This window comes from Sorex fumeus, unplaced genomic scaffold (genome assembly GCF_029834395.1).
Source record: "Sorex fumeus unplaced genomic scaffold, SorFum_2.1 ptg000007l, whole genome shotgun sequence".
Taxonomy (NCBI): domain Eukaryota; kingdom Metazoa; phylum Chordata; class Mammalia; order Eulipotyphla; family Soricidae; genus Sorex; species Sorex fumeus.
This window is the reverse complement of record NW_026606064.1, coordinates 37,668,668-37,689,902: the sequence shown is the minus strand read 5'-3', so window position 1 is coordinate 37,689,902 and position 21,235 is coordinate 37,668,668. Positions and strand designations below refer to the sequence as shown.

General features: G+C 45.3%; 1 protein-coding gene across 4 annotated transcripts in view; it reads right to left on the bottom strand.

The window, feature by feature from the left end:
• The window catches only part of SERGEF (secretion regulating guanine nucleotide exchange factor), a 271,548-nt gene that overhangs the window by 230,830 nt on the left and 19,483 nt on the right, over positions 1-21,235 (bottom strand). For 2 of the 4 annotated variants that reach the window (XM_056133071.1, XM_056133073.1), the window contains 3 exons: positions 19,385-19,498; positions 15,561-15,623; positions 10,138-10,296 (listed from right to left, as the gene is read on the bottom strand). In XM_056133071.1, coding sequence (XP_055989046.1) covers positions 10,138-10,296; positions 15,561-15,623; positions 19,385-19,498 — 336 coding nt within the window. The remainder of the gene's footprint in view (positions 1-10,137; positions 10,297-15,560; positions 15,624-19,384; positions 19,499-21,235) is intronic. The other 2 variants (XM_056133072.1, XM_056133074.1) reach the window with 1 other exon arrangement.

The following is a 21,235-nucleotide window of genomic DNA, read 5'->3' as shown; positions in this document are numbered from 1 at the left end:
CCTGCAGCCAGAATGCCAGTACTGTGTGGCCCATGAACAATGCTATAGCACTGTAGCACTGTCCTCCAGTCATTCATCAATTTGCTCGAGTGGGCACCAGTAACGTCTCCATTGTGAGACTTGTTATTATTGTTTTTGGCATACTGAATATGCCATGGGGAGCTTGCCAGGCTCTGCCGGGCAGGTGGGATACTCTCAGTAGCTTGCTGGGCTCTTTGAGAGGGACTGAGGAATCGAGCCCGGGTCAGCTGCATGCAAGGCAAATATGTCCTACCCGCTGTGCTATCGCTCCAGCCGAACGATGCTATTAACAGCCAAATGACCCCTTAGCACAAAAAGGTTCCCCACCCCTGTTCAAATGTAACTAAAAATTTCCTTCTTCACCATTTAGGAGAAATATTGGCCACGAAAAAGCTGAACAAAGATGCTTCTTTGAAGACTGAAAGATCAGTTGGTGACTTAGAGTATTCTGAGATGCCAGAGAGATAGTGCAAGGAGCAAGGTGCTCCCTTTGTACTCAGACAAAGTTCAATCACTGGTTCCCTAATGGTATCCTGAGCCCACCAGGAGTGATCCCTGAGCACACAGACAGAAGTAAGCCCTGAGCAACATGGTATCAGACACACACACACACTCACACACTCACACACACACACACACACACACCACAAAGAAAGAACATTCTGAGACATATCAAGTCTAGAATCAGAGACACACCATTGGGGACAAAAGCCCAGGTTCAAGTTTCATCTCTGCCCGTCTATGTGAACCAAGACAATGCAACTAACTAGCTGATGCAGCTATCCCTGTTTGAGAAGCCAAAGTAACAACAGAATCTTGCCAACTTCCTATGAGGAAATGAAAGTGTGAAAGCACTTCATGGTGATCAAAGTGGTCCATGAGCGCTACGACTGCCATTTTATTACCCTGAGTGGCAATGCAGAGGCTTCCGTGGATTCTGCAGGGGCTTCCCAACCTCATCCTGGAGTACCACCGCCTAGTTTCTCTGGCCATTAAGAGAATCTAGAGCTACACTATTCAGAGAAGAACCTGCATTTTTCTCATTTTGTTTTGCTTTGACTTTCTTATTATTATCATTTAGACAACCTGGTTACCATAGTGGTAAAATCTATGGTACTGATGTGACAACTTACTACATCCACCACTGCCAACGTGCCAAGATGCCCCACCATGTTCCTTCTGTCACCTCTAATGCAACTCTTCACTCTCTACCCATCCCTCCAGTGCTTGGTAATCTGAATTTGTGATACAAGGCCAAGGGTGTAGTACGGTGTCACAGTATCTATTACTTTGTTTCGTCTCTCTGGATGCCACAGAGGAGTGAGATCAATCGGCATTTGTCCGAATGTCTTCTTGAGGCAAACACATGCAGAAGGAGCTATTATGCTTGGGTCAGGTCCCTGGGCGTAACAGCTGGGGGGTGGCATACATGCTTCCTCATCCTCACTCTGGAGAAGGCAGACAGATGGACAGAGCATTGATCCACACAGTGTGGGACCCAAGTTCTGCCCTGGCTCCTTCCTGCTGTGCTGCTGTGCTTTGCCTCTTCGGGCCTCAGTTTCCCCAAATGTAAACCTAGGGAGTCAGGGCAGTTAAGTTCTACGTTCTCATCTCTTTCTGACACTCTAGGGGATTCTGGGACTAAAAACTAATGATTTCAAATGACATGCAAAAACTATCCATAACAAAGTGGTCCTTGAGGCTCAGTTTGACTTTCACCTAGTGGGTTTTCAAAGTTCTAAAGCACAAACACCAAGAATTTCAAAACACCTGCTTTAAATAGAGCCCATGAGGTCAGTAGCTCCCTGAGCTCGGTTGAGGTTTCATAATATATGGTCCCAGTGAAGATGGAGTAATATACACTGTCACCCTATTCTGGAAAGGATCTTGGCCCCAGAACAGAAAAATCAGCATTAAGTATATTTATAAACTCAGCTTAGTGTGAATCAATGGCTGGGCTTAGATTTCACTAATGCTTAGACATCAGATGCAATAAAATATTTCTTGGACTGTGACACTTGAAGAAAGGAGAGTGGTGAGAGCCAGCTCCTTCCAAATGTGCCATGTAATTTTCTACTTTAAAGAAACAAAGAATTTTTTTAAAAATCTCAATTAAAAGGATATAACTAAGAGCCAAGCGAACAGTAGAGAGGAGGAAAAAGTTTACTGTAAATTAGAATCGAAGCAGCTTAAAGGCTGCCATAAAGTTACTTTTCCTTCTTTTTTGCTCAGCCTTCTCATTTAAGAGTAAAAGGGTTGCTTTGGACTCTCCAAAAATATCTACAGACCAATTTTCTTAGGTGACATGAAAGAAAGTGACAATGTCAAGAACTTCATACTTGGTGGGTCCACTCTGTCAACCCTTGTGAGACTACAAGGCCACACACACACACAAAAGCTTCTATCATATCCACAGGAGCCAGATTCCAGACATTCTGACCCACCCCACATTAAAGTTTGGATTAAGTGTAAGTTATTCCCTTTGAAATTCTAACAAAGCACCAAGCACCAAACCAGCACTTGGTATTTGGAACCACTGATCTTTCTGTACTTCCCCAAAGAGAGAATCCCACTCAACTTGTTAACCATTAGAAACATTCCTATCCAGTCGTGCAGAGTGCAGAGAACTCTGACCAAAAAAATAAAATAAATAAAAATAAAGATATGAGGCATCAAAATTCACAAAGCTCAAAGGGCACCGGAAGTGAATGCTCTTTTTTATTGTTATTGTTGTTTTTGGCTTTTGGGGTCACACCCAGCTGTGATCAGGGGTTAGTCCTGGCTCTGTATTCAGACATCAATCCTGGTAGTGCTTAGGGGAACACGTGGAGTGCCGTGATTGAACCCGGGTCTGCCGTGTGCAAGGCAAACACCTGACCCACTATATTATTGCTCTGGCCACAGGCAGTGACTGTTCTGGCCCAACACATAAACCCAGACCTGTGCTATATGCTGGAGGTTTCAACAAATCACCCCTTTTAAACTTCATAGCAGGTAAGAAGTTTGTTCCTCAATGAGGAAATAAGTTCAGAGACATCAGATTCATCAGGTTCATTCATTTGTCCAACATATATTGAGTATATGCATATATTGAGTATACCCCCTATGTGCCACATACTATTCTAAGTCCTTAGGATGCTTTGCTGAGAAAAAACAAACTTGAATCCTGTCCTCATAGGATTTGCAAGGGGGACTCACTGAAAAACTCTATTAAAAATTGAAACAAAGTAGCTCCAAGGAGAGATTGCAGTGCCATGAGAGCAAACAAAAATAAAAAGGACAAAATGGTTAGTCAGGGTAGTGAAGGAAAACCTCCCAGAACTTGTGACAACTAAGCTGAAGTTTAGAGAAAAAAAAATTCTTTTAAAGGAAGTAACTATAGGACTAAGAAGATGGTTCAATGGGCTGGAGTGTGTGTTGTGCATGTAGGAAGCCTGTGTTCAATTCCTGGCACCACATGTAGCACTGTAGCACTGTCGTCCCATTGTTCATCATTTTGCTCGAGCGGGCACGAGTAACATCTCCATTGTGAGACTTGCTGTTAGTGTTTTTGGCATATCGAATACGCCATAGGGAGGTTCCAGGATCTGCCGTGTGGGCGGGATACTCTCGGTAGCTTGCTGGGCTCTCCGAGAGGGATGGAAGAATCGAACACGGGTCAGTCATGGGCAAGGCAAACACCCTACCCGCTGTGCTATCACTCCAGCCCAGGTACCACATGATCCTCTAAAAAGCCAGGGGATTTAACTGCCAAAATAAGAGAGGGATACAGGAATGTGTGCATACTGAGGGCACACAGGTGCAAAGGCACTCTTGCAGCAAATATATGATACATTAAAGGGAGTGAGAGAAAGCTAGAGTGAAAATCAGTTCACAATCAAGAGCTTATAGTCACACCAAGATCCTGACCTTAGAGAAAAAAAAATCAAACTTAGAGACTTTTCAAAAACTACAAACAAGTGGAGTTCATCCCCAATTCAATCAGCCTAATCAATGGCTGAATAAATAGCAATACTCCATTAAAATTTAAAAAAAAACCTACAAACAAAACTTCCATAGAACCCAGTGACTCCATTCCTTATGGAATCATACCTCAAGGACACAAAATTGTTCAAAGGACACCTGCAAACATCACAGCATTATTTACCGCACCCATGATCTGGAGACAACTCAAGTACTTAACAAGAGACGAGTGGTTAAAGAAGTTATGGAATTAGACTGGAGAAAGAGAACAGCAGGTACAGCAGCCGCCTTGATGTGGCCAATCCAGGTTTGTTGCTTGGCACACCATATGGTCCCCCAGCACTGTCAGGAGTCACCACTGAGCACAGAGCCAAGAATCAGCCCTGGGAGCAGCAGAGTGGGGACAAAGGGAAGGGGGGGGGGAGGAGAGGGGAGGGGAAAGGAGGGGAGGGGGGAGGGGAGGGAGAAAGAGGAAGAAATAAAGAGAAAGAGGAAGAAAGAGAAAGAGGAAGAAAGAAAGAAAGAAAGAAAGAAAGAAAGAAAGAAAGAAAGAAAGGAAGAAAGGAAGGAAAATAGAAAGAAAGGAAAATAGAAAGAAAAGAGGGAAGGAAATTGTGGCATATACACACAACAGAATACTACTCAGCTATGTGAAAAGAAGAAATTCTGTAGTTTGCTACACCTTAGGTAGAATCAGAATAAGTCATGCTAAGTGATGTGAGTCAGAGAGGGAAAAAATGGATGAGCTTGCTCATATGAAGAGTATAAAGAAACAAAGCATGAAATTAGACAACCCCGCATGGAAACAAATCAGAGGCACGACCAGCAGAACCGTGAACTGAGCTGAGGGGGGACAGAGAAAAGGGGGCAGGAAAGGGTGGAAGGATCCAGATGCGTTGAGAAAGGGACTGGGTAAGGGAGCCCAGCAGGGACAAAACAATGACTTCAATCCTACCACAAACTGCAGAAACCGCAATTTAAAGAAAGGAAAAGAAGCAGGGCTTGTGGGCAGAGGCAGGGCTGGAGAGTTAAGTCGGGGGCAGCCAGGGTGTCGCAGGGCCACTGAGGATTATGTTTGTGTCTTTGCAGCCATGGGAAGCACAGAGGGATGTGACTTCCCACGGGCTCAAGGAGATGGCCTGCCAGAAACCAGGGGCGCCGATGGAGACGGAGAGGGAGGGGCTGTGTGGAGACAGGGCACCGATCGACGTGGTGTAGCAGAACGGGAGACGGCAGGGGCCAAAACCCTAATGGAGAGCAGTGGAGAGGACTGGAGTGGCCCCCAGTCGCACAGCTGGATGCCGCCAGCCTAGCTGCCACCTACGCCTGCCTGACAGCAAAGCACACCCTTCACTCCACCAGGCTTCATGCCTTCCTTCATTCCTCTAATGATCTCCTACTCATCACCTCCCAGGTGCCTGATACGCCCCAGGGACCAGGGAAAAGGCCAGAAACACAACAACCAGCATGAATGGAAATGACAGTTCAGACCAGTTTTTCTTTTCTTTTTTTTTTTTTTTTTGGCTTTTTGGGCCACACCCAGCTATGCACAGGGGTTACTCCTGTCTCATGCACTCAGGAATTACTCCTGGTGGTGCTCGGGGGACCATATGGGATGCTGGGAATCGAACCCGGGTCGGCCGCGTGCAAGGCAAATGCCCTACCCGCTGTGCTATCGCTCCAACCCCCAGACCAGCATTTCTTACAAAGGGTGATAGTCTGGAAACCTCTGGGCTCAACAGTGAACAACCAAGACTGCAAACAGATGTCACCTGATACAACTTAGAATGAGCACCATAAAGAAACCAGTGGGGTCGGGATTTGAAGGGGGAAAATTACCTACAAGGCCATGAAGACCTTCCCCACTGTTGAACAGATGGAGGAGTCACTTGGCAGCTGCTTGTGAAAGAGTTTAGGCACCTTTCCTGCAGAGGCTGGCCGGTGGCTTGTGAACTCACAGGGGAGAAGACGGTATGTCTCAAGCCCTGCATGGACCTGGCTAAAATAGAAAATCTTACTCAAAGCAACCACTCATGCCTTAATATCCTCACACAGCCCCACCTCGGGTACCTCTCACTGACGTGGGCAGGGCATTTTCCAACTAGCTGGGCTCCTTCCTACAGAGCCACCCCTGACCTCAGGGCACCCTGACGGGAGAATGAAGGCAGATGGGAATGTCCTAGTGGAGAAATGAGGAGATGGAGGCCTCGTGGGGGCCTCTTGGGGGAAGTGACTTAAACAAGGCCACCAAATGTGGTCGGCCTCTGTCCTGCCAGCCAGCTCTCACTAGAGGGCAGGACATCGTGAATGCCAGGTGAGACAGCAGGAGGTCATAAGACACCCTGGGTGGGGGGTGTGGGGGCGGAAAAAATCCCCCCGGAGTCCTCTGAAATTCCTCAGAACAATGAGCAGAAGCATGAAGCGGCCAGTAAGGTTTCTAGAATGCAGCGCCTCCAGCCTGCGATGCAGGTACCCTTGCCAACTCTCCCAGATTAGAACAGGTTCTCTTGGACTTTTTCCAAGTGCCTCTGACTAACAGAGAAAAAAGTATTTTTCCATGGCAGACACTGCAGGCAGGCGGCACACGGCTGCCGGGGGAGGGCAGAGACAGGCAGACAAATCCAGAAAGTTCTCCTGTTGGGGGGATGGGGGGGCTATGAACGGCCTTCGCCGGACACTCATTGCCGGGGCTGTCCATCTCGGGGTGGGGGGGGGGGTTGCATTTCTCTCCATATTGCCATGATGAACACTTGAAGCCAGGCAAAACTTTTCCTGGGGGGGCAGGGTCTGCAGGAAGTTAACAGCTCCCCTTTGCTTCTGCCCACCAAGTGCCAGTAGGAGCCACCAGCTGGGAAAGCTGCATTGTCACCGCAATGGAGCACTGACGTTGAGGCCCTGCAAATGCTGCCTGGAGGGCAAAAAAAAATCACCTGTTGTTGAGACTCACCGATGCAGGGACTTCAGAGAAGGGGAAGGTTAAGTCCGCGCCCCTTTCTCCCCTCAAATCCCACCCATCCTGTCCACCTAGCAAGAGAGGTGGTCACTGGTCGCTTAGTCGACGGCATGCAGCTCCTAGGAGAAGACTGGGCAGCCCTGTGAGAAAGGGCCCATAGGCAGGACCCAGCAGTAACCCACCCCAACTGAGCCAGCACCAGCAAGGAGAGTCCACTAATTCCTTGTTCTACTGATGAGCGGCTTCTGACCCTGTGAGCAAAGCATGTTCCCGCTAATATGAGCAGCTAGTGCTGATGAAACGGGGAGTCCCGGGTATTTCTTCTCAATGACACTGGGCCAGGGCACAGCCACCCGCCGCGTGCGAGGAGAGCAAACTCCGTGAATCACACAGCAGAAAGCTTCCCATTTATCCAAAACACAGGACGACGACAATGCCGGGGACACACTCAGAAGTCCCAGCTTCTAACCATTCTGGACCTCCGCGGAAGGGGAAAGTGACAAAGTACATAAACAAGAGATCCGAATTAACAAGCTAATTAAACAGTTAAAGCGGGGCCCAAAAATCACGCTCTCAAGTGGAGGTGGAGACCTGAGGCTCAGCTCCCGAACAGCTGGGGGTGACTCAGACAGAGCCAGGGATGTGGGTTCCAACCTCCCACCCAGGGCTGGGCTGCCGGCCCAGACGTGGAAGCCAGCACCAGTGACAATGCTACGAAGTTCGAAGGAGAGCTGTAGCACCTTTGCGTCGTGTGTTAGGCCCCAGCCTAACGAGTCAAAGGGGGTTACAGACAGGCTCCACCAAACACATGCCCACTTGCTAGTGAAGCGACTCTAGCACCACAACGCAATTCTCTGCAGACTGACTAACCACGGACCGCCTACCTGCCAGCATCCCGTCCCTCACACTACTGCTACTTTCTAGGCCACCTCACGCCTTTGCTTAGTTCTCCTGTCAGACGCCTCCTACTGGTGGAGACTGAAATTTGGTAATGGGTCCCTGTCTCTCCTCCCAGGACTGAGGAAACTGCTGGTGGGATTCGCTGCCTAGTACAAGGCATGACACACAGACAGACCTTCACCACGTGTAAGATAGACGGAGCGGTGCAATGGATCAGTGGATGGGCAGGTGGGTCAATGGTCAAGTCTTCCAGGGTGGTCAAAATGTCATCTCAAAATGCGGTCTGTCTAGCCACAAGAGTGGATGGAGGTCACGGAGCAGGGGCCACGTTCTCTCTCCCCTGTTTCTCCAAGTCTTCTTTCTCCAAGGAAGGAAGGAAGGATAGATTGATGCATTAGATGATTCCCATCTTCAAGCCATCTGAACCTCTTTGAGAAAAACTATGATTTTCCTCCAAATGAGTGACACATTTTAAATGAGTGACACATTTTCCTATCACATCCTCCAAAATGGTAAAATCAGAAGCTTATGAAGTATCTTGTTACAAACCTCATAGCAAAAAAATACCAACTAAAAGCCTCATAAAAAAATATTTCTACATCTATGTTTGTGTGCTCAAATGTGTATTATGTGCAGATTGGCTGGGAACCAGAAGTTGACCAGAAAAAATATTTATTTGGGCCCAGGATATGCATGCAGTTAACAAGCAAACTGAAAGCAAGGAAAGGGGGCAGGGTAAAACACTTGCCACACATGTGCAAGGTCCTGAATTCAATTCCCATCACCTTAGGGTGCCCCAGTGCACCATGTGGGGAATAGCTTCTGAACCCTGCCAAGTGGACCCTAAAAACAACAATAAAGAAGCAGGTCAGGGGACTCCTCAGAACCCCTGAGGTTCAGAAGACCCTGTCATGCGAACAGATCTGAGGAATACAAATGGCCTGTCCAGGGAAATTTCCAAAGTTAGAAGGAGCTCTAGAAAGGCAGCAACAAAAAAGAGGTCATGAAAAAAAACGAGCCCCTGAGAACAAAGAGAACATGAAGACCAGGAGTAGAGATCATTACGGGAAAGATGAGAAATAAAACTCAAGGAAAAACAAATATGCCCCAAACTAGGTGACCTGGCATTACATGGTGATATCTCAGCAGCTTACGTGAGATACCTGAATTAGTCTGTTGGGGTGAAGAAAAAATGAAAATAGTGTGAAATCTCTAGGCTTCCAGAGTCAGGAATGCCCCTCCACCCATTTCCCTGTGCTTCCACACCCACGAACTGCCTTTGGAGGCCATTTAATTGCATTAACAGCCATGATCCAGACACACAAATGAATCTCGGAAGAGAGCAGCATGCTACAGAGATGCCTCTGGACCCCAAAATCGCCATCCAGTTACAAAAAAAAATTAACCCCAAGTCTAGTACCCTGTGAAAAAAGTTTTGCATTCCAGGAGCACGCAGACAATTTTTGTGGCCGCATGACATCTTGTACAATTATGCCACCAATACACCAAGAGTAGCGTACCTCATTTGATGGGATGTAAGGTTGAAGATAATCTTGATAAAAAAAAGATATGTTGTAGTAAATATATATACACACACACACTCATATATTAGCACACAAGACTCAAACTCTAACAACATGCTAATGACCTCTAATTCAGGGACTTAACGGTTCCAAGATGAGACAAAACAATTTTCACACACTTTTCTCTTAGGAAACCTTTTGATCATTTTTAGTCAATTATTCATAACAAGCAATACAAAATAAATTACTCAGCATCTGCCTTTGGAGCAGGCTTGGGAGGTGGTGTGAAGGTGTAATGGTGGTGGGATTGGTGTTGAAATATTGACTGTAATCAATTACTGTGAACTCCTTGAAAATAAAATTTAAAAACAAATTAAAAGTCTCTTTTTTTGCCAGCAATGATTCCAAATGATGTTTCTGCTTCAGTCTTCAAATAGTAACTTTCACTGAGCTCAGGCAGCAAGGCACAGTCCCCTCTCTCCTGCGCTGACAAGGCAGCGTCTGCCCGACAACCTGGACACGTTCCTGAGAGAAGCTCAAGGCACTGGGTTTCTTCTCAAAACATCAGGATTCCTAAGGTTCAGCAGAGTTAACCTCACTTGGTGCTGTCTGCGAAGCAGCAAAAAAACAAAAAGCCACGTGCTTGGCTGATGGCAGAACGAGACTCAGAATTGTTCCCTTCCCATACCTGGAAGTTTTTCCATCAGCAAAAAGGAGCTCGCTTGGACAGCTGTCCCAGCTGCTTCCCTGCCACCAACTCCCTGCTTGCTCTCTCACCTGTCTGTGCCACCAGGTGTGTCCACCCACTCCAGACGGCGGTGACCTTCTCATTCTGGAAACACCGGGTTTCTATTTTCCAGGGCTCAGGCAGGAAAGCAGCCGGGGAGGCCAGTTGCCCGTGCTTATTGCTTCCCCAAACATACAGCTCTCCGGCATCTTAAACAAACAGAAGGGGAAACCAAAGAGACGAAGGAACATTAGTTTCCAAGTGAGGGAAAACAGCACCGGGCTGGGGGAAGGGGAACCAGTGGTTAGAAGTGGCATTCTTGCTTTGGAGCCACACCCGGCGGTGCTCAGGGCTCACTCCTTGGCTCTGCACTCAGAGATCACTCCTGGCAGTGCTCGGGGCCATAGAGGGTGCCAAGATCCTGGGCTGGCAGTGCACAAGGCCAGCACCTCACCTGCTGTACTATCTCTCCGGCTCCAAGAAGTGCTTTTCTCCTTATGTTACAATGGTGAGCCAGGGCAAAGCAGGATGGGAAATTCATGTATAAATAATAAAATACAAAATAGCATTCAAGATTCTCTTTCCTATTTTGTTTGGGGAATTTTTTTTTTTTTTTGGAAGAGGGAGGTTGGAGGCCACACCCAAGTGGTGCTCAGGATCTACTTGGCTCTGCGCTCAGGGAATCACTGTGGGCAGTGCTCTGGGGACCATATGTGGTGCTGGAGGTAGAACTCAAGAGGGCTGTGTGCAAGTGCCTGACCTGCTGTACTATCACTCTGGCCTGATTTTAAAGATCCTCAATAGTTTACAAAAAAGAAATAGGAATATGAGTTTGCTTTTCCCTTAGTTCATTCAACAAATATTTATTCGGCATCGACCAAAACACCTTTTCTTCTGTATCTTTTTGAAGTACTTTCTCACGTTACCTTGTGTTAGGGAAAACAGGCACCTATTCTCTTTCTTAAACGGCAGATTAAAATATATATTTAGATTAAGCCTAAGCTCCTGAAACATAAGGTTACGTCTCTGCTGGCCTGAGCAGTGGGACACGGAGCACCACCTCCCATCTGTGGAGCACTTGAGCTCCTCTGGAGCACACCACAATCCCACGATCTAAAGAAGGAATGTGACGGACTGACATTGTGATTGAATAGAAAGGCAACAAATTCAGAGTCAAGTGACTCTGGCTTCTATTCCTGGATCTGCTAACTAGCTATTGACCTTGGACAAATCACTTCCTCCCTAAGCCTTCGCTTCACCAACTGAAAATTAGAGGGGAGTGCAGTTGGCCTACAAGGGCAGACAGCAGAACCAATGGTGCTGATAAGCAGGGAGAAGAGGACGAGAGCGGGAAAGCAGAGCCTGTGTGCTGGTCAGAAGGAGTTCCATTAAAAACAACCACCCAAAAAAAGGGGCGGCTAGGAAGAAAAAAAAATAAGTTAGGGACTGGGGAGATCGTACAGCGGATAAGGCGCTTGCCTTGCACACGCAGCCAACCTGGGTTCGATCCCTGACTCCCCAGACGGCCTCCGGAGCACCTTCAGTGTAGAGCCCAGAGCAAGCTCTGAGCATCACTGGGTGGCCCAAATGCAAACAAACACACACAAAAATATACTAATGGGGCAGGCGAGAAACAGGTGACAGGGCATATGCCTTACATGCCACGGACTCATATGGGTACCACATAAGGGCCCTAAATACCACCTGGAGGGGCTCTGAGCACAGAGCCAGGAGTGGCTCCTGAACATCGCTGGGTGCGGTCCCAATTAAGAAATTAACTGGAAGCAAATCTACCACATTTGGCTTAAGAGCAGTTTCTGACTCCTTGAATGATCTCCAAGAGTTTCTCCAAACTGGGCCGGGGCGATAGTACAGAGGGTAGGGTGTTTGCCTTGCATGCGGCCAACCTAATCCTCGGCATCCTATATGATCCCCGAAGCACCGCCAGGAGTAATCCTGAGTGCAGTCAGGAGTAACCCTGAGCATCGCTGGGTGTGACCCCAAGAAAAGCAAAAAAAAAAAAAGTTTCTTCAAACGTAACATTCGAAGATCCCTCCTGCGCTTTAAAGCACTGTGTGTGCACATGTGGCTACTTAACCGGACGTGTGGCTAGTTCAGACTGAGCTGTGCTATAAAATCCAAAAATAAAAATAAAAGCAAAAAAAAAAATTGCAAAGACAGGGCGCAAAACAAACAAACAAAAAAGTATAGCATCTGTATACAGATGTTGGGTATACTGAGGCAAATAACATATTAAAATAAATTAATCAAGGCTCAGGATGTTACATGCCTTTGCAGATCACACAGCTATCACCAGTCAGGCAGAATCCAGAAATCAGTTCTGCCTCCCTGACACCTTGTACCTTCCAACAAAGCCTGAAGGTACAGCTTGCCTGAGAACAGCCTGGAACAGTCTCCAAAACTAACCAAACGTTCAAGGACATTATCCCAATACTCAGGAGTTGAAGTCCCAGATCCGTGCTATTCGATCACTCTGTGACCTTGGGCATGTGACCTCACATTCTGGGTCTCTACTTCTTCAACTCTTGTAAGAGTGTGGATGCGTCCTTCAAGATTGTGTATCCCCAAATGACCCAGCTGCAGTGACTTTCTGCAGGTCTAGGAAGTGAATTTGGGATATTTCCCTCCCCACACAGAGAGCAACCATTTTTTTGCAAAGACAACTGCCTTCCACAGGCGGATCATTACACTGTTGCATCCGCAGGCAAAATGAAACTTCTGCTGTAATGCCAAGCAGTTACATAATCTACAGCAACTCCAGAGAAAAGGTCTAAAGGACAATGGACAAAACCCAAAGTGCAACAATTTGAAGTAGAACAGGAAAGATGATGATGATGACTTTGTAAATCACTTTCAAAATTCAATCCACTTTGTGAATGTTCTACAAACTGTCACACTGTACACTTTAAACGGGTGAATTTCATGGATGAATTACATCTCAATTAAAAAAAAAAAAGTCAACGCCTATGTTTAAAAAACACTGTGAGTGTTCCACATGAAATAATATGTAGTTTTACTAATTATAAGTTTTTTTTAAAAAAAATTAAAATTTAGCAAGCAATTAGAGACTCTAGATTTACATAATGGCAGCATTTCAAATTAATTAGAGCAGCACAGAAAATCTCTTCGGACCACACCAACAGCACAACAGGTAGGGCACCTGCCTTGCACAAGGTCAACCCAGGTTCAATCCCTGGCATCCCATATGGTCCCCTGAGCCCTGCCAGGAGTGATGCCTGAGTGTAGAACCAGAAGTAAGCCCTGAGTACCACCAGGTATGGCCCCAAAACCAAATGAAAAACTAGATATATATCTTCATTCTCTCTTATTCTCCCAATCCTTGCTGACTGTAGGGCATAAACTAGCCCCTTTTCCGTATGGGAGCCCACTCCTTCATCTTTTATAGGAGAGGTGAGACCCCCATGCCCACATACACTGTATGGCTACATACACTGTAGCTCAACACTTTTAAAATACGTTAGATATGAATATATGTGTTAACAAATTGTATTTAAGTAAAAGTACATTTTTTTTTTTTGAAAATACTGGCACTTTAATGAAAACTTTAAAAAACAATACAATAAAATAAATTTCTATATTTCAGCACCCACTGAGGTTAAGGACCCTCTAGTCCCAGCATTAGGCTCCTATATTTTTCCTGTGATGCTGAGACCATAGATGTGGTTGTAGGGATGGAGCCGGTCCCCACCTTTCAAGTCGCATGCTCGGTCAACTGAGCACTCCAATGGCATAATAGTTTCAACAAGAGAATCTTACAGCACACTTGTATGTAATACCCCTGTTCCCTAAAGAAATTGCTGTAATGCCACATCCTAAAACTGTGATTTGAGTTCTGAAATCAAACAATATCCACAATTAGAATTAGTCCAATGTTGAATGGAATGCAGTTGAATGACCAAGCAGGTGGAGGACAACTCCATATTTCTCATAGCCCAAGCAAGTCTACAGAAAGGGAAAATCCGCGGGAAGTGTTGCGAAGGGGAGCTCGGCAATCCCCAAAAAGGCCTTTTGGGTTTTGTTAAAAGTACATTTTAAATATATATATATATTAAAATCTACTTAAAATGAGACAAACTATAAATTGATCTTGCTTTTTTAGCTGGTTGTTTTTTAATTCGTTAAATTTAAAAAAATATCTGTAATTCATTTTGAGTATCAGAATTCTTACGTTATTGTCTCCTGGACTCTGGAAACAATAACAGCTTCTCAGTTGGACTGCTTTGCACATTTGCCTTGCAGTGTGGAGGATGAAAATGCAAGCTGCCAATAATTTACATATTTACATACACACCTTCCGATTCACGGAAAAACACTGAAAACACTCAGGGCTTTCTGAAAGTCATTCCCCTTTGCTTGAAATATATTAGACGCATTCAACTCTGTGTGAGAGGTCTGACAAAAATAAATCTCTGCATTATTGTCTCCAGTCTACCAGCAGGGGTCAGGGCAATCTGGGCTCCGCCAGTGGTAACCTCTGAAGAGATAACCTTCATCTGCAAGAAAATGCCGCATTGTCAATAAACATTTCTAGGGAGAGGATAGGTGTGTCAAATGGGCGGAGAGATACAGAGTCAAAAAGACAGATGTGCTTCTATCAAAAGGAAAGAGATCCCTGGGTACCGGAAGAGGTGGAACCGAGAGGGAAATTGGAGAAATACATAAAAAATACAAAATACAGGGCCTGGGAACGAGTTGGAGAATATATTTTTTATACCAGAGGCCCTGTTTCCTCCTGGGGACCGCAAGATCCCCTCAGCACCACCAGAGTGACCCTAATCACTAAAGCGGGAGTAGCCTTCCAGCACCAGCCAGTGGAACTCAAAAACAAATAAATAGAAATATATACATGTGTGTGTGTGTGCGTGTGTGTGTGTGTGCGTGTGTGTGTGTGTGTGTGAACTGTGTTAGAGATAGAGAGAGAGAGAGATAGCTAAGCTAAAGTGATGCGTCATTTAAGTAGAAATAAAAAAAAAGATGAATAGAAGAGTAGATAAACCACTGGGAGCAAACAGAACTCAATGACAAAGATACAGGTGGATAAAATAAGTTAGTTGCAGAATAAAGAGCTAGAGAGGAGTTTAGAGAATTAGATACTGAAATGGATAACAGTGTGTTCAGATAAGTTTTCTCTTGGGTCAGTGACTCCTCACTCACATGCCTTCTACAGAGTTGACAAAACAAACTCGGAGAAAAAAGAGAACAAGTCTACACTCCATGAGAGTTTTTCTATCTAGTTCTCAGAACTATCCACAAAGTATTTTAGATAAGGAAATCTCAGGGAGGTAAAGGAACGTGCCCAAGAGCCACAAGTGGTGGCATCAGGAGTCTGACCTCCTGGACTCTGCTGTCCTCTGCCTCTCCCAAGGTCATCATTTCTGCAGAACCTACCCAATTCTGAAAGGCGTCTTACACTGCAAGGACTGGTACCCACCTGTCAATGAAGCTGAATGGCCTGAGCCAGCAAAAACGCCTATTGCTCTGGAATTCCCAAGGCCTACAAAAAGAAAAGAAACTTTTGAAATCACATTTATAACAGAACAAACTGGGCAGAGAAGGCCTGCAGGCAGCACCAGCAGGACCTGAAAGAAAGTGTCAGCCAGTGCAAACAGGTCTAAGTTAACAGCACCAACCTCAGAAGCAGTGGCATGTGAGGGAGTAGAGAAACTGGCTACACATCAGAGAGTTGAACAAATAGAGATAAATTAAGGAAAAAGGCAGCAAACTCCTCAGCATCAAGAGAGAAGCACAGATGTGGAAGTCTGGAATCAATCATGTAATACTGGATGATTCTAAGTGCATAAACCAGTATAAACATATTTTTTGTTAGTTTGTTTTTGTTTTGGGGTCACACCTGGCAGAGCTCAGGAGATCAAACTCAGGATGACCACATGCAAGGCAAGCGCTGGACTCACTATACTAGCACTACAGCCCCTAAACTCATAATGTCTAATAAGTATAAATAAATGTAGGCATATGTCTGCATAAATTTGGTGTGCACAGAACATATTCTTCAGCTGTCTCCTGAGCAATGACATCTCGTGCATTTAGCTGCTATCACATGCGATCAACTACACAAAACCCAGGCCTCTGATACACAGGGAAAATTAGAGTCTGAATCTGCCTGCCATCTCTATATTCAGCAGTTTTCCTTCCATAAGGAAAACAAGCTGCCAACAAGGTATCATCAATCTCAAACAACTCAGCTAGAAAGTGTAGCCATCTGGTCCCATGCAGTGGGAAAATTCAGAAGCAGAAGTGGGAAATCAGAGGCAGGACCTCGAAGTAACCCATTCTAGGAGCTGGGCAAAGAAAGATAGGTCATAAATCATAAAGTTGTGACCAGATGGAGCAGAAGAACTGGAGTGACTTGGCTGCTTGAACAGGAACAGAGCTGGGGCCACAGAAACAATTAGTGAATATCTATATGGAACGTAGAACATATTCATCATTGATTGTACCCAGCATTATTACATATACTGGCACCCACTGTGTACAGTAGGTATGAAAATTGTTCCCACAGAATTGGTGTATCCTGCTTCTAACCTACTTATGCTCTGTGTGTACTGCATTTGTGGCTCAACACATTTTGGTGTTAGCCGGATGGAGTTCACATGCATAAATAAAATTTGAGGGGCCAGCAGGTAGAATGTTTACCTTGCATGCAGCCAACCCTGGTTTGATTCCTGGTTTTCAGTATGGTCCCCTGAGTCTGCCAGGAGTGACCCCTGGGCACAGTCAGGAGTAAGCTCTGAGAACCGCCAAGTGTTGTCCAGAAAAAAAAATAAATAACTTGAGAAACTTAACTCCACCTCTAATCTCTCTAGTGCCTGCGTGCTGATTCTTGGTTAGATTTCGGTAACACCAGCCTGCAGAGAAGAGCAGCTTTATTCTGTAACTTTTCCTGACACTTATAACTAAATTAAATGTCCTTAGAAACTGTCCTTCACATCATTAAGCATTCTGGAGAATGTGAAAGGGACAAAGCAGGTGATTCAAAGAGAAAGTACTGGACACCAGCAGTCAGGTGAAGAAGGGACAGGCAGGGCCCAGCTGCAGAACCCATGACTATGAGGTGAAGAGGAAAAAATTCAAGAGCAGGAAGTTGAAGATTTAATTTAAGTCTTATCAAGAGAAAACTTCCCCACTTCAATTCAGAGCCCAGCTAGCTACACCCCAAGCAGATTCCTAGTGGATTTTAAAGCAAATTAATGAAAATATTCTGATTCCTTCTAGTTGCAGACCTTGTGTTAAAATGGAAATTAGACATAATTCCTGCTCTTAAGAAAAAATACAGCTTAAAAATCTTTAGACCCTGGGAAACATACTGAGCAAGTTGTAGCTGGAGCTAGGCCTTAAACACATCTACTGCAATTGTGGAGAAATTGAGGGAGGTAGAAGTGAATCTTCACCACTGTGGGGGCAGAGGTGAAGAGTAACTTTGTAAACCAAGATATAAATGGTCGCATTATGGTAGCTACATCACCTCAACTATAATGAAATTTAAGGAATTTAAATCCAAAAATATACTGAATGGGGCCAGAATGATAATGTAGCAGGTAGGACACTTGCCTTGCAAGCAGACATCCCCGGTTCAATCCCTAGCACCCCATATGGACAACAAGCACTGTTAAGGAGTGATCCCTGAGCAAAGAGGCAGGAGTAAGCCTTGAGCACTTTTTGGGTGTGGCCCAAAAACTATATATATATATATATATATATATATATATATATATATATTCTATATAGAGAAAGAGAGTCCAGCAAGCTACCGAGAGTATCTCACCCGCATGACAAAGCCTGGCAAGCTACCCATGATGTATTTGATATGAATTTGTTGTGAGACGTTACTGGTGCCCGCTTGAGCAAATCGATGAACAACGGGAGGACAGTGCTACAGTATATATATATAATATATATTTTTAATCTATATATGTACACTAAACAAGTAAGTGGGGAGGGGGGAATGAATGGAAGCCAAGGTCTTTACTGAGCAAGTTGTAGCTGAGCTGCACTGTAGCACTGTCCTCCCGTTGTTCATCGATTTGCTCGAGCGGGCCTAGTAACGTCTCCATTGTGAGGTCTTAAAAAAAAAACTATTAGGATTTCCTGGGACTAAGGGAACAGAAGTAGGGATGAACAAAAGGCAAAGGCAGCTCTGGACAGGAAGCAGTCTGCCCGAAAGAAAAGAGGAATGAGAAAGCAGGGTGAGTCGGGGCACAGTGGGTACCTTGGTGAGGTGCAGGTACAACATGTGATGTAGACTGACTTCCGGTCCAGCACCCAGAGCCCCTTTCTCCTTTCCTGGAGCAACTACCTCAGCCCAGCCCACGAGTTTCCCTGAAGTTCACCAAGCTCAAATCCCAGTCCCCAGCATCCACACCTAAGACCAAGAAACCGTCTAGGACATGTGGTCTTACCATCCCCTCGACCCTCACCCCCGATCCTTTCCAAACACTTCAAAACCCCTCCTGTGTTCTGAGCTGGAGGTAAGTTAAGGATTGTCCTAGAGATTTTCCCCGCAGCCCAACTTTCATGAATCTGGTTCATAAAGTAAAGGGGTAAGAGAGGTAAGAAAAAAAAAAGAAGAGAAAATGGAGCCAGGGTAGTATCTATGGAAAGACCCACAATGAGTTCACCAAGGAAAGGGAAAAACATTGAACCCCAGCGTGAAAGTGAAAAAGGAAAGTCCTACAGACCATAAGAGCAACAGACCTGAGAGCAGAACCCTGGTCATCAGGGAAAGAGGTACACACAGGGCCACTCTGCCTCCCAGCTACTCTGAGAGAAGACCCTAGGTATGAGGGACACAGTCCTGGGATCCCCCTTTGGGGCATGCCTGCCTGCAGTGTGGGACTACTTCCATGTGTGCTTTCTGCTAAGCATAAATTTTATCGGTTGCTCAATTACCTATCTGGGATTCAGAATACAGGGGCTCACCGCCAACCTAAGTCATGTCTTGCCGCCTAGCTTCCAACAGTTTGAGAGTGACCATTTTAATCTCCACTTACATGACTTTCATCTGTCTCTCTAATGAGCTCCAAAATCTGGCGGTAAAATAAGGGTTGAGGGGGGGTGTTTTTACTGAGTCCACAAAAATCCCAACAAGACTAAGACCCATCAACAAAGAGGATTAACATGAACACAACGATGAAATAGCAAAAATAATTTCCATTTACCCACTTCCTGCCTGCATGACTGCATCTCCACATCTTGACAAAGCCTACACAGAGGGCTCAGAAGAAATGAAATCCTTACCTGTCACTCTGCTAGGTTCTTTCGCTGTCAAAAACAGGGGCAGTGTCTGTCCAGGGCACAACCGCCGACCAGAGGATGCCAGGCCAGTTCCCCACTGGAACAGGATGCCACTTGCTTCCCAGGAAGAGGAAAAGGAGACAAGACTTACTTCTCCAGATCAGTCTGTACAGCTTGTTGACCCTCACAGTTATGGGAGATGATCAATTCACTCCAGTTAACACACATCTTGGGGGAAAGTCACTGTTCACGTGACTTTTATAGGGAAGATCAGAGAATCACCACCAGGCTCATCACAAGTCTAAGCTTCAGGACAACTGGAAACCATCAGAGAAAACTTCAACAGAGTAAAACTCCCTCCACAAGATTCCAGCGTCAAATTACTGAAATGACATCTTGTGCATGATTAACCTGAAAGGGTGACTCAAACTTCAGATCTAGCAAGTGATTAAGTCCATTTCCCCATATTTCCTAGATAAGAAAGCTAAGGTCCCAAGAGGGGATGAGATTTACAGAGATGAGTTTTAGATTCAAACAAATCCTAATTATTAAATACATAGTTATGACTCCAAGATAGTATCTCAACAGCCTCTACTTCATTCAAATAGTGGCCTTTTATTTCCAAGTTCACTGAGTCTGATTCATGTTCCTGAGTTCAGAATTCCACACACATGCATTAATGAAACTTGCTCTATTTAGCCTACAGTTAGAGGTGGGTAACAAGGATCCATCATCCACTGGCAACATGAAGGTTCTGCACCTCTGGAGGTATCCTACAACCAATGGCCTTAAGGCTGGAAGTAGACTTATCTTTTTTTTTTTCCTTTTCGGGTCACACCCAGTGATGCACAGGGGTTACTCCTGGCTCATACACTCAGGAATTACTCCTGGCGCTGCTCAGAGGACCATATGGATGCCGGGGATTGAACCCAGGTTGGCCACATGCAAGGCAAATGTCCTACCTCCTGAACTATCACTCCAGCACCTAGACTTATCGTTTTTTGTAAGATGGAAGGGATGACAACTGAGGGGCCAGAGCAATACTACAGCAGCTAGGGCACTTACTTTGTACACAACCAATACAGTTCAACCTCTTACCACATCAGGTCCCCCAAGCTTGCCATGATCCCTAAGCACAAAGCCAGGTGTAAGCTCTGAGCACAGCTGTGTATGACCCAAACAACACCATAACAAGAAAGGTATAACAACTGAACACAATGCAAGCAAAACCATTTGGGCTAAAACAAAACTTTTTACCTCTTCAACAAGTTACAAGGGGGAAAAGAAATTTATAGAACAAAAGAAACTTAAAGCATCTTAATATTCAGAATACATGTACATATATACAGGTGTATGTACACACACATATCCTAACACAGCTACACATCTGACTCAAAGTGAGCAAAACAACAGGCTGGAGCACGAGCTTTACAGGTAGAACCCCCAGGTTTGTTCCTTCACAATATACTATACTCCAAGCTTTGCTCAGTGCAACCCCAAAGCCCTGAGCCAGGAGTAGCCCGTGAGCATCATTGTCTGTAATCCCAAGAAATAAATAAAATTTGGGAAGGAGAAATAGTCCAGAGGTAAGGTGGTTGCCTGGCACACAGTCAATCCCACTTCTATCCCCAGCATTGCATATGGTTCCCCAAGCCCTGGCAGTAGGGATTCCTGAGCACGGAGCCAGGAGTAAGGTCTGGGCATAACCAAATGTGCCCCCCCCCAATAATAAATCTTTTTTTATTTTAAAATGTTAAAAATTTTGGGCCAGAGGAAAAGCACAATGCAAAGAGCAATTACCTTGCACACAGCCAATTCAGGTCCCTGTCATCCTATATGATCCCCCAAGCCCAC